Raw genomic sequence first — 13,696 nt, 5'->3', positions numbered from 1 at the left:
CACTGCCTGTGCTTGTTTGTAAACTCTTCAGGGCAGAAACTTTGTTTGCATTGACATTTTTACAGCACGTAACCAATGGAGCCCTAATCCTGGCTGAGGTTTTAGGAACCACAGTAAAGCAAATAATTGTGCTTTTTTTTTTTTTTTTAATTTCTTTCCCTGTCAGATGTTGCCATAGCCAGAGAAATCAAGCATGGCCGTTTGTCCTCGTCTATGCAATTTTGTGCAAAATAACACCGAAGTTCTCTAGAAGAAACTTGAATACAACTCGCTATTAATTCTTTAATGCTTAACAGAGCAGGAAAGTATTCTTCCCATTTTGAGAAGACTTCAGTAGCTTTCAATTTTACTGACCTATGCGGATCTTTATAACATCTAAAACCACTGTTGCTTTTAAGAACTTGAACCTGGGCTTTTATTTCATGTCCCCCTTTCAAATTTGCAAAGGCAAGGGATTTCACTGTGTTATCCTAAGGGGAAAAACCTAATACAATTCCAGAAACATAGCAAGCTAAGTGGATGGCTGTAGAGCATGCAATAAACCTCCCAGATGCTGAAATTCAAAAGATTCGGCTGTTTGTAAGAAATAATATGATTGTTTTAAGTACAGACAACTGCTTCTGGAGCAGAATCTGCTGGCTGCCACGAGGGTGCCCATAGCATGACTTCTTGTGCTGGGTGGGAGCCAGGCGAGGGAGGGGGGATTTATATTTGCTTATTCTTGTTAGTTTGGCTTTGAAGGCAGTTTGTGTGCAAGCCTGCTGGTTTCGCAGTAGGGCGAGGGAGTCTCTCTGCAGTCTATGATATCTGATAGAGCAAGTGCTACCTGCCCAAAAAGCTGGAATTGCTTTCTGGGACTCAGAGCGGCCATCAACTTGATGGATGTGTTCCTCTGTTAGAGAAGAAAACACAGTTCAGCATTTTTTTCTTTTTTCTTTCTTCCCCTTATCTTTACACTTAAACTAGTCCAACTTCCTAATTAACTGTATTATGGTCCTTGGGGATCTTGGTTTGATTATGACCAGTGTGCTCTGTCTTTTGTTTTACCTTTTTTCACTATATTAAAGGTGGTTTTTTTAAAAAGTCTTTCAGAGGCTGCTCCTTGCCTGCCCACTGGTTGGAGAAGTTCACTTGTCTAGAAACCTAAATTTAGTCCTTTGCTGACGCAGAGTAGTCATTCAGGCTTATCTGTCACTCAGTTTTTCTCGTGTGTTTTTGCCAAAGTACTTCCTAACAAGATAAAATAAAATATCTTCCAAACTTGCCTGTCTCCTTGCAAACTGAGTTTGCATCCTTTGAAAAATTGGACTGACATGTATTGTGAAATGAGAAATCATTTTAAGTTGCTGATGTAAGGGCCAACTTGTAAGATAAGAGGCGGGAAAAAATCTTCCTGGAGGAAGTATTTCCAGGATTTTTGTTTTCTTGTTTGGCAAGACCAAGTGTTTAGTAGTTACTCTCACCTTACTTAGCTGCTGCTATGCACTTCTCTTGCCAAAAGAACCCAAAAAAACTGGTCATGAGTTTGAAGTCATAGGCCTTTTTTTTATTTATCTCTTGATGAGAAATGTCAGTATTCTCCCTTCCTTACACATCAAATCTTTACTACTTTTGGACTCTGACTTTCGTTACAACCAAAACCAACTCTGTCACAGAAAGAGGTTACCCAGGGGGAGTTTTTTAATGCCAACCCATCCTTTCCTGATCTGTACATGTCCGTCTGTCCCATTTCTCTCTCTACTCGGTTGCTCTCAGGCATCTGCCAGGAAGGTGATGGAGCAGGAAAAAATGGTCTGCGCTTCTGTTGGACAGCAAAGATCAGAGGATGCCGTCTCACTTTATTCCTTGAATTACAGGAACCTCAATGCTCTGTTGAGGGCGTGCTCTTCTGCAGCCGATCTTTCGTACAGATCTTTGATACCTTCAGTGCAGCCTGTTTGAGTTAGCACAGGAAAGCTCTTCTTACTGGTTTCTACCAATGGTCTTAAAAGGAACATTCTTACTAATGCTCGTATTGTCTGCTCCATAAAAAAGGACTGATGAAAATCTTCATCAAAGGAGCTTGGGCAGTGTTTGCACATTGGGATTTTCAGCTAAAATGCCTTGAGTGTGCATCAAGCCTGGTGTGTAACGTAACAGCTTCTCACTTTGGATAAACCTGGCAGAGTAGACCTTGTGATGGAGCACATGAACTGCGGTTTCTCCTTTTTATAAAGGTGTGATGGGTGTTGGCGGCAGCTGCCAGAGTGGCATCTTGTAGAAAAATCGTGAAAGCAGGGAGGGAGTTGTCAGCTGCTCAGTCCTGCGCCTTGCAACCGAAATGTCAAATAAAGAAGCATTAGTTTTGGAGTAATACAGGTCCCTCCATGGCTGTGCTGAAAAGGGTAGGCTGAAGCACCAGTGAAGCAGTCAATAAGAAGAAAGGAGACAAAAGGTGCAGTTTAGATACTTGATTCCTCCTGTCAACACCTCTCAGCTTCTCAGACCTACATCAGGGAAGGGAAAATACAACAGTCTGGATCCTGCTGCTGCTTTTTGGGATTAGGTGTGTGCCCCAGGCTTGCATTTAGGACCTTCCTCGTTATTTCATGAGACTTTGGATGGGACTCTTCAGCGAGCGTTGGCTTGATGGCTGGGTAGAGCAAAGGAAGTGGAGCAGGAGGCACGTGGCAGTGGTGGGAATACCCTGCCAAGCGCGAGAAGCTGGCTGGTGCCCCGTGGCTTTGCCGAAGCAAAGCAAACAGCTGGGGTTGAAATCCAGGTGTGCACTTGTTCATTGTGCGCTCTGAGTGAACGCAGATGTAACTTGGTCACAGAAGTGTAATGGCAAGAGGGACAATAATGTGCCTGTGAACCGTGATAGGGAAGAGGTAAAGCTGTTAAGTAACAAAGGAGGAGGAATATATTTGAGTACATTACAATAACTTCCTTTTCTCAGAGCAAACTCCTGAGAAACTGAAATAAGTGATAAAAATTTTAAAAAACCTAATTATTTGGGAGAGGAGAGAAACTTGAGTAGAATATACGTGTTGCCTGTGTCGTCTTGGGCAAATACAAACCTGTCGTGTTCCGTTTTCCTGAATTTTTCATGTGACATCCTTTAACTTGCACCTTATCCTATAGAAGGCCAGTAGTAATACTGTCAGTGTAGAATGATGCTTAAATTTTGGGGATAAAGAGTAATCCTAATAGTTGATGTAAATGCAAAAGTATAGATTCTTTGTCTTTCAAGGTCTATCACACTGTATCTTTTATCAGCAAAAAGAAAAGTTGTTCAGTTACTTGTCAAGACTTTAAAAGATGTTGTGAGAAAATGCTGCTTTATACTAACTCCTTTTAAACATTATCATCTGAGACATAACTGTTTTGATTCTGTGCTGTAATATTTTTTTTTAAGTCATATCCAAGTACTACCAAATTGTTGTGTTAGACTGCAGGTCTAAATTTTGCTTCCTGAGGGAATTGGCCGATTGCAATGAAACTTTGTAAAAATCCATATGTCAAGTGGGCTTAAAATAGAGTTTTTCCAACCATGTTTTAATTTCCGTAAGATACAATAAACACTCTCGGCCAGATAATGTTTTGGTACCCCTGGTAAAGATGCCCAGGTTCAGAATAGGAGAGAGAGGCTCAGGTAGGTCATGAGGGAAATTTTTTTGTTTTGTTTCTTTTTTTGTTTTCGTTTTTGAGCCCTCAGTAGGACTGGAATAGCAGGAGCATGTTGTAGGGCAGAAGTGAGGATTGCTGGCAGAGCTGGTTTTGGAGCTCACCTGCCCAATGACAGCTGGTGCTGCTAGTCCCCTATTTTCACGAGTAAGTCTTTGTAAGAGCTGAAAAGACAGGGGAAAACTCTCAAGCAAAACCATTTTGAGGCATTCTCGCAGTTGGAAGGGGAATCTCGAGGTTGAAGATAGGTATGGATTTGACTAGATTTAAAACTATTGCAAAATAATTTAAAACTATTGCAAAATAATTTGTCCGTCCCCTGGCTGCCTTGGAGGACCTTTTGCAGAGGGACTCTGTTTTGGTGAGCAAGCTTGGCAGGTAGCTCAGACATTTTAAAGCACCCGGTACAAAAATGATTCTTTGTAAAGTAAGGAGAGCGTGTGAGGGAGCAAGGACAGCTGGAATCAGCTAAGAAAACTTAGGCTGTGGTTTAATTTCTGTCTCACTAAAGGCAAACTGTGGGATTTGGAAAGGAACAAAGTATGAACAAGATCCTGTGTTTTCTGTGTGAAAAGCAGAGTGGTATTTCATCCCTTTTTTAAAAGGGTTTGAAGTATTTGCAGAGCGTTACCAGTACTGCAGACATGGCCAACAGCAGAAATTCCATTTTTAATTGTTTTGCATTCCTTTATCTTAGGATCCTGGACTGCTTAATACACACATTAAATGAAAACTTACAGCTTTTGTTTAGGGTGCATATTTTCTACTGCAATGGAGAAACTAATGCAAGTGAAATTCTGGTTCAACTGATTCAAAGCTCAATACAAATAATTTTCACTAGGTTATATAGAAATTCCAGGAGCAGACCTGAAAGAGGACATTTTTTAGACAAAAATCACCTTGGTAGGACGAGTAATGGTAGTTTTTGACTATGACAAATGCTGCTGCAGATCGTGAGCATGATCTGTCCTAGAAGTTTTTCCTCAGTTTTGCAAGGACTGCTTTTGATAGTTTATTTTTTTTTTAAATAGTTTTGAAATGTTTCTTGAACAAACAATCCAGTGGGAGCGTGGGGGGAAAGGCACCGAATTAACTTGGGCAAGGTAGTATTTGCCAGAGTAAGTGGTCTTCTCCACCAGCGGAGAGAACTGCAAGTCTTTACAAATGTTTTTTTGGGTGGGAGTGGGGGAATGCGTGGACAGATAGCAATTAAGGGTTGATAATTGTTGTAAAAAGCAGATACAACGTGCAGGTTGCTAGGAGGGAAGATGAACTGAGATGGACGTGAAGGGGAGGTGGGTTTTACTTGGGGTATCCTCAGTGACGACATTGCTGACGGTTCAGATGAGCGCTTTGCTCTACAAACCATGTTATAGTTGTCTTTGCTTAATGTGATTATAAATAAAAAGAAAAAGTGACAGTTCCTTTTTGATCTCAAAGAGAGGAAAATAGAAAATTGTTGTGTAACAGTGACTATTGGAAAAAATAATGTGGGGATGCTAATAAAGCTGTGGAAGTTTAATGTTCTGCAGCGTATGAAGAAGTACTTAAAATTTTACACAAAGTCTGAAATTTGTCTTTTCATTTTTGTTTCAGTGTTCTGAGGTCATGAAACTTAATCCACAGCAAGCTCCATTATATGTGAGTACAAAATTTAAACAGTTTTTTCCTGTCTTGCTATTCACATAAAATACTTTCCTCCACCCTTTTTGGAGATGCTGCTCCTTTTTCCTTTGCTCCCCAAAGACCTTATTTGTAGTCGCTGGAATTGCAAAGCCTCGGTGGTAACGCTCAGGTAAGTCACAGACCTCCTCTGCCTTTCCAGCAGACAATTTTAAAGAAGTTTTGAGACATGTTGTAATGTTGTCACCATGCAGGCATCCCCCTTTTATTTTTTTTTTCCCTCCCAAAAGCGTGCTCGAGCGCGTGGCTGTGCTCTTGCGACTTGACGTGTTGAGAGGCCGTAAGAAGAGATCGCTTGTGTGGGGAAAACGGGGCATCCCGGTGCGCAGAGCTTGCCCGCTGTGATAATATTTTTCTGGTCGGGAGTTTTAAACGTGGCAGGGAGGAACTGGAAGCGGTGAATGGCTCGGCTGTGCTGCGACTGCTGCAGCGGGGAATGGTTTACGTCAGCCTCCTGGAAGCTTGTAACCTCGATGGCGATGTTAATAAGGAACAAGCTTCCTCTCGCTCTTGAATAGCAGCTTTGTTGCAGAATATGGGGACTGTCAAATTAGACCTGGATTTGTGGGGGTGCACGCATGTGTGTTAAATTTGTGCCGAAGCTGCCAGCCAGGTTTGTAACGGTTTGCTTTCCGTCCAGCCTTGCTGCTCAGGGCAGGGCGAGCTGGTGAAGCCATCGTGTGCTTGTGGTCCTACCCGCAGACCTCGCTGACGAGGGTAGAGCTGGATGCAGGGATGGAAAATTTGGAGGGAAAATTGCTTGCAAATGTGGCTTTTAAGGGGAAAGAAGGAGAAACGATTAGAGCTGGTGATAGACCTGTGTTTTGGAAAGTGTTGTGTGTTGTTAACAGTGGATCGTATTGACCTTTAACGCGATGGAAGCTCTTAAATTTTGCCTACTTTTAATTACCGTCTGGAAGTTTGCGTTGGAATTTCTTCTCTACTTACTGTACGAAGTCTCGTGCTTGAAGCAAGATTAAAACATGACGTGGTATGGGTTTGGTTTTTCTGGCATACACCACCATATTCTGTATTACTGTGAAACTAAATGTTGCCTGAAATTTGTTAAATCACTAGCATACTGAATGCACCTTGACTTTGAAGAAACTTAATTTAAACTTAGGACACATTAGAAGCGAATGAAACTTATGTGCAGATACGTGATGTAGATGCTGTGGTAGAAAGCGGGATAAAATTATCCTTGTCTTTTGAACAGTTGTATGACTTAACTAATCTGGAAGCTGTTTTCCCAGTCTTATCTTCTGACTTAGTTTATTTTCCCACCGTTTTGCGTGGGTTTGTATTTAATACGTAATACTGGAGTGGTGTACTTAAAAGTCCTCATCCCCACGTGATAGTGAGGAGGACTGGGCTGAGGTCACGTGTAGCCTGGTGTAAAATAATGGTTACATGGCACTCAGTATAGCGTTTCTTTGCAATGCAGATGAGTTGATGAGAACATTATTATTATTATTCCCTTTTCTGTTTCTCCTCATCCTCTAGCCATGTGTATACACAGATCAGCTCCCTTCAAAACAAACAAATTTTGGTAGCTTAAGGAAGGGGCAGAGAGGAGGGTGGCAAAAAGAGGAACTCAAGGACCTTGAAAATTCAATATTTAATCTTCCTGTTTGCTCTAAGTATAAATGCTTTGTACGTTTTAAGACCGGTTTTGTTTTCCAGGTGTTAATTGACAGCTCATCTCGAGTTGTTAGGTATGAGCAGAACAAAAAGAAAAATCTGTCTTCCTGGTATTTTTATTTTTCAAAAGGCAGACACAACAGTCTTGTGGCCTGGCCATTGGTAGGTGAACACCAAACCTCACCAGGTTCCTTCTTCAAAGTGATGTTAATTCTGTTTTCCATGTAGGCTCCTTGAGCTTGTTTTCAAATACCTGAGAACAGGATCCTGTGAATTTCTCCATAAGGAATTTCATCTCTGAAGTAAATGACTGGAGATAATAGGTGATACAGATGTGTCAGGGGTTCTCCCTACCTTTGTCTACTGTCAGGAAAAACGGCTTTCCCCAAATTTCACCCTTTTGTTCTTGACACCTTTGCGTTGCATCCTTTATGCTCCTCCTCTTTTAGAATAATAGCTAAGTTTCAAGGTTAGTTAATTTTATTATTTTTTTAAATCTTGCATGAGTTTCATCGTGAAAGCTCTATTTGCTAGTTATTTTTATATCAGCAGCATTACTGAGCTTCTTTTTAGGAGGAGAAAGTTAAAAATGATGTCTCCAGTTCTGCTCCTGGAAACCAATTAGAGAGCTAGAACACATTGTATCCTATCTGATAATTACCAGGTTGCCCAGATTAATACCTTACAATTAAAAAGTGTTTGGGGAACCTGAGATATCCAATGTACTTGGGACCAAAGCTTGGTGGGTGATGGAAGAGATGGTACATCCACGTATGCAGTAATAGAGGGATAGACATTCCTGTATTATTGAAGTCAGTGTACACAAACAGAGGGAAGACCACCTGCTGCATCCTTCTTGGTACCTTCTTTTGGCTGCTTGGACTTTTATTTACCTCTTCTGTAAAAATCAGCTCTCTTGCCTCTGCAGAGCTTGTGACCACTGGGAGGTCGCAGCCTGTACTGATGAGACTGCTGGCCTTTGTAAGCGTATAGATTAAGAGATAAGGTAGAAAACGTCCTGTAGTAATAATGAGCGTCGTGTTTTTGTGACTAAATAAGTCTGTCCCATTCAAGTGTTGTCTGATTGTTCGCTGGTGAATGAGTTTGCCAGGAACCGGAGCTAAGCATTATATTGCTGCAGGTTTGGGCTGGGACATGAGCTCAGCCTTTCCTCTGCAAACAGATGGCTTCTACCTTGTTCAGTTGGTCCTCCCAGGAGCGTTGTACCTCTTGCCCAGAGCTGTTTGTTACCTGCCCTTAATGCTGCTTAATGGGCTTTCCTGGCTCTGGAGCTTGGTGCTCCTCACAGCAGTGCAGTCATGGGGCAGAGGAGCTCGTGCCAGGAGAGATAGAGCAGCCAAGTGTTCCTCGATATAGCACGGGGAAGGTTCACCGTGGTGCGATACCATTTATGCTGGTGCTTAAACGGGCTGTAGGTGAAGCAGCTATCCCATCTGTACCACTGTCAACACGTAATTGCCTTTATAAAAGGCAGTGTTACTTTGCAGAGTCTGTGGCTTAATATTATGGTGGGAATTTGAAATAAAGATGGTCAAACCCACTTCCTCCTTCCTCAGGTATCTCAATGGGGTACTCACATGAGCTGCTGTCTTGCTGCTACCAGTGATGTTCTGAAGTGGGGTAGTAGCTTGGGAAAGTCATTGACAAGGTCTTCTGTGGTTCATGTAACTGTGATGAAGGTTCAAGTTCTCCCTGTTATAGCAGTGGTCTAAACTTTGTGATACAAGCTTGACTTTTATGCAGAGGTGGTCTCCAGAGCCATAATCAGCACAGCACGGGGAGGGTTTTACAGAGAATGAGCTTTATCTGCCAGCTTTTTCACTAACATGGGTTAAGGTTACAAAAAGCAACTGTCATTTGGCTGGATTGAGTGTGTCCGATTTCTGTTGCTGCTGCTCTCGTGGGTTGTCTTCTTTCCAGTGTGTGATTGTGTTTTCCATAGTCTTTGGTACAACTATGGATGTTCTGTGGAAAAAGGGATATTCTGTAATACAAAGTCCTTAATAGACATGGACTTCTTTGGGTGCATTTTACTGCAGGATATGCAAAAAAAGTCTGCATGGCTGGACAGTCCTTTGGTTGCCTGCCTCAAACTGTAGTTGGGAACATCTGTATTGATGCTGGATTAAATCAGAAACTGGCTTTACCTACATCCCTCTTGTATTTGAGTTGTCCTGTCAATATGGTGGGAACTCTGAGTAGAGCATAGTGGATGAAGGACAGTGATTCAAACCTTTTTTCTCACGTGCTGGCGGCTTTGTGCTCGGGAAGCCCAGGGTCTCAAAGCTGAAGGACTGAATCGTTCTGTTTGCTGGCAGGGCTTGGGTGGGAGGGTGGCAGAAGTCTTCGTTTGATGGGAGGTGGAAAGTTAGGAACTTCGGTTTTGTTTGTTTTTGTTAAATACTTGCCAGGACCTCGCTGATCATCATCCTTTTAAAAAAGTTGGATCTCTCTACCAACACAAGTTCCTAGCTATTGTCAATGTTATTGGAATATCCAGATCATCAAGGAGTATGCAGATAGGAAAAAAAGGATTAACATTGCTCTAAACAATGGAGGTTTATTACGTGACCTTTTTATTGTTGTGATTCATTAAGTTCTTTGTTTATAAATGAAATAATTTAAATTAGTCAGCTTAAACTCAACTGTTACTTACATGCAGGCAAGAGAAAGAAAATGGGAAAGAGCTTTGTAAATATGAAGTGTTGGTCTTTTTATAAATGTTATCATTAATTGAGAATCCAGAAGAGTGTTCAGCAGGAGATTTAATTGCAGAAGGATCAAGGATCACAAGCTGTGTCCTTATTTCTAACCAACTTTAATAAATATGGAATGCACGTGAGTGAATGATCAAGGTCAAGTCTTCATCTGCATACAATGTCCTGAAAATCTTACTTCAAAAGTGACCTGCGTGGCTTCTGATTTCAGCCCCGCTAGCTATAGGATCTTTGTAATGTTATTGATCATTCTAACCCACTCGCATCTCCTGGCACTCTGAAATCAATGTTGGGGTTTTCTTTAGAAGAATAACCTGAGCGCGATATTGGGTTATGAAAGTGTTGGAACAGGACTGGAGTGGCATGCAGGGGACGAGTTGGGAAGCATTAAGTGTCATCTTCTCTTGATTACTACCAAGGCTACAACCTTAGATCTGCCTTTAAAACAGGAATGTTTTTTCACGGTGATAATGATCAGTGGGTGTGAAATGGAAAAGATTAGCAGCTACAGAAGGATGATGTATCACTGCAAACTTTTTTCCTTTTTGATTAAAAGGAACAAACTTGTTCTAAATCACAGCACTCCTCCTCTTCATGGTTTGTCTAAGGTGTGCCCACGTTATTTGCAGTGACAAACCCAAATGTGTCATAACTGGTGATTGCATGGGAGGGCAAACACTTAATTGATAAAAATGCTCCCGTTGGCTTTAGTCTTTAATCAGGTCTGTGGATGGAGTCTCTTGTATAAACTGCCACTTAGAAGCTGTGTAGCCTGCAGAGCTTCTCAAGGAGGGTTTTGATAGAGATGAGAGCTCCCACTTCCAAGCCAAAATCCCATGCAACTTAATGAAGTCTGAACTTCAAAAGCCTCAGAAAGAATGCATTGACCCTCTCTTAATATAACCTGGGGTTTGGGTACAGTAGGTCCTCTCTTCTGTTAATGAATGAACGAGTCCTGTAGATTTCCCGGTGTGTCCTGCTTTAATCTACAAAGGGAAGAAAAGGGTAATGCTTATAATACTTTTCTCCCACTTAGATATTTCACACAGAATGATGCCCTACTGAAGTAGACTGTGTATTCCTGAGAAAAACAATTGTGATAATCTCTGACATTGATGTTTTAAGAAAATCCCCTCTTTGGAATAAATATGAAAGGATTAAAGAAAAAAAAGCTCACCAGGCAGGAGCTTGAGGCTTGTGGCGGCACTGTCTGTCCCAAGCCCCGTGGTTCCCCGTGTCCGTGAGCGCAGGGAGGTGTTGTGCAGGCATGCCTGCCTGGCAGCAGGCTTGTTTCTGTGGCTGAAACCATCTCAGGTGTGACTTATGCACTTTTGTGTGCTGGATCATTAATGTTTTTCAAAAATCTCTGCCAAAGGGACAAAAGGACAAAATGAAATACCTTCATAGTTCTCCAGTAAAATGTTGTCATGAGGTTCACAACTGCGGTTTAGTTACTCTTCTACTAACACTGAATTTGTTTGCTTAGTGGCATCTGCGGTGACAGAGGCCACCACGATGCCTGAATCTGAGCTCAGTCCAGCAGAAAAAGTAGAACATACCTCGCATGCTTTTGATGTGGGGATTTCTCACGAAAATCACGATAAAGCAGCCCTGTCTTACTTTCTCTCGTGGTCCTTAGGCAAGAGGAGAACCAGCCTTGATGTTTAGTTCAGCTCTGTGCTGAGAGGATCTGATAAACCTCTTGTCTTTTGTTTGTTGGGTACTTGATTTCTTCCTAATGACAAAGTAGTTTTCTGCCCCGCCTTCAAAATGTCTTTGAATTATGAATGAGTGGAAGGCCTCTGAGCACCTTTTATAAATAAAATATTTGCTTGTGTGGAAGAACCTGCTGTTGGGTTGGTTTTAAGAAAGTTGGTTGGGGCGCCTGAATAAACTGATTTTTTTTTTTTTTTTTGAGAGGAGCATATTGGAACTTGTCTGGTTCTGCTTTCATTCTGCAGGCAAAATAGTTTCCTCGCTAAACTGTGCTTGACCTCATCTTTTAAGTTTTTGTTACTTAAGTCCTTGATCCAGATTCTTTTCATCTTCCACTTCCCAAATTCTGGTCTACATCACGCAAGAAGTCATCCTTTCTGTTCAATGGGCGTCTGGCAGCTGCCACCTGAGCTCCGCACCGTGCTCTGGCAGGCTGCCTGCTGCTTCCCAGTTCCTGGTACCTAAATGAAGACTTCAGGTTGCACAGATGGGTTATCACGAGGCTGTTCGCTTGGCTTGCTCCTCTCAAGTGAGGTGTTTGCTAGCTTGTGAGATCTGTGCGATGTTGGTATAGGGCTTCTTGTGAAATGGTCACTTCTGTGCATTTACTGAAGGCAGCTTTGGCTGGAGAAGTCGGAAGAGGCCTCCTGACCATCAGCATCGCCTTCCTCCAGGATGAGCCACTGATTAAATTGCCTCTTCTCAATGGTCCTTCCGTATTATCTGAAGCTGAGGATGCTGGTGATTTGGGTTGCAGGTCCTCCTCCCATAATTATCTATTTGATCTTTTCTTCTGTGATCCTGTTTGATGGGTATGAATGTGCTGGTAAACAATAAATGGACTAGCTTAAACAAAGTCTGGAGCACTTCTCCGAAATTCTGCCCTTAAGCCACCACTGCATTGTAGCATTACATGTGAACTTTAAATAATACAACTTCCAGAAGAAAGATGCCAGAGCTGGTACAAGGTAGGGGTGGGAAAGCAGAGGAGACAACGGTCCCCTCTTCTGGGGAGCTATCAGATTGCTTCAGACTGGGTGAAATGACAAATACCTTTTAGGCTCTGAATTTAGGGTTCTTTTTTTCTTGTGATGGCCAATGAGCTGGTTAATATCTGGAAAGATGCTAAGAGATTGCATCCCATCCCCAGGGCTGGCTGACACTGCCGCCTTCCCTTCTCTCAGGAGGAGTAAGCAACGGAGAGCAGGACTTGGCATTTAAGAGGATGAAAATGGTCTTTAGCTACTCTTCCTCTGTGGAATGTATTTATATAGAGAGTTTATAAATATTCTTATGTTACCTTTAAATTGCTAAATTTCCCATCTTACCGATCGAGATACATGTCCCCACTTTATTTTCTGTAACAAAGTGCAGATAGTCATTTTGTTAGACTAGAGGCAGCTCTGACAGCAAAGCTGATGTGAGAGTAGTGGTTATGAAGATGTTGATTTGATGAAGACATGATGTTTTCAAATAACTTCTCAAATCTCCTGGGCTCTACCCGCAGTGCCTCCTGTGTGCATGTGTCCCTGCAAACGCTCGTCCTCCGCCTTGCTCCATAAAGCAATGCCATAGTGTGCTGAAGTGGAAAATAAAATAAACTGTGATTAATTGTTCTGTGCAAAGATCGATGCTGTGCACTGCCATCAAGTGGCAGTTCTGTTGCAGGACACGTTTTCAGTGCTGCTTTCCGCAGGGCTGCCTGCCTTGGTATCTTTTGGTTCAGTGTTTCTTCTAAGCATTGCAAAAGTTTCATCTGCCTGGTAGTTGTGGTTGTGGGGGGTACTTTTTCAGGAAGATAATAGTTATAATGGTTTATATTCTCTAATGACAAAAAAATGTCACTTTTAAGTGCCTCAATCGTTACAGTAGCTCCAAGTACTGTAGTTGTGAAATATTTTAAGTCAGGCGAGGATATTTTGCTACTGGCAGGAAAATGAGCACTCTGAAACACACTCTGAGCCCTGTCTCTTCGAAGGTTTTGCTGTACTGTAGAGGAGGCTGAAGTACCAGGAAAAAGCCATCCTGCTCTCTTCTGCCTTTGGATGTTAGTGTTCAAACCTGATTTTTTTTTTTTTCCCTTTAAGACACATCAGGGCTATTTGTGAAAATACTGCAGCGATAGGAGGTTGTTTCAAATAATGTGTCATCAGATGTACTTTGTCTTCCAGGAATTGTGACTCTCTCCACCTCTCTGATGCCAAGAGAATAGCTGAATTTCTGTTAGTCACTGAGTACATTCAGACTGCCTG

General features: G+C 42.1%; 1 protein-coding gene across 1 annotated transcript in view; it reads left to right on the top strand.

Moving 5' to 3' along the window:
- LOC129210572 (A-kinase anchor protein 13-like) overlaps positions 1-13,696 on the top strand; it is a 121,899-nt gene that overhangs the window by 59,284 nt on the left and 48,919 nt on the right. Inside the window, exon 5 of the mRNA XM_054836431.1 lies at positions 5,263-5,307. Coding sequence (XP_054692406.1) covers positions 5,263-5,307 — 45 coding nt within the window. The remainder of the gene's footprint in view (positions 1-5,262; positions 5,308-13,696) is intronic.

This window comes from Grus americana, chromosome 10 (assembly GCF_028858705.1).
Source record: "Grus americana isolate bGruAme1 chromosome 10, bGruAme1.mat, whole genome shotgun sequence".
NCBI classification, from domain to species: domain Eukaryota; kingdom Metazoa; phylum Chordata; class Aves; order Gruiformes; family Gruidae; genus Grus; species Grus americana.
This window is presented reverse-complemented; position numbering and strand designations above follow the sequence as displayed.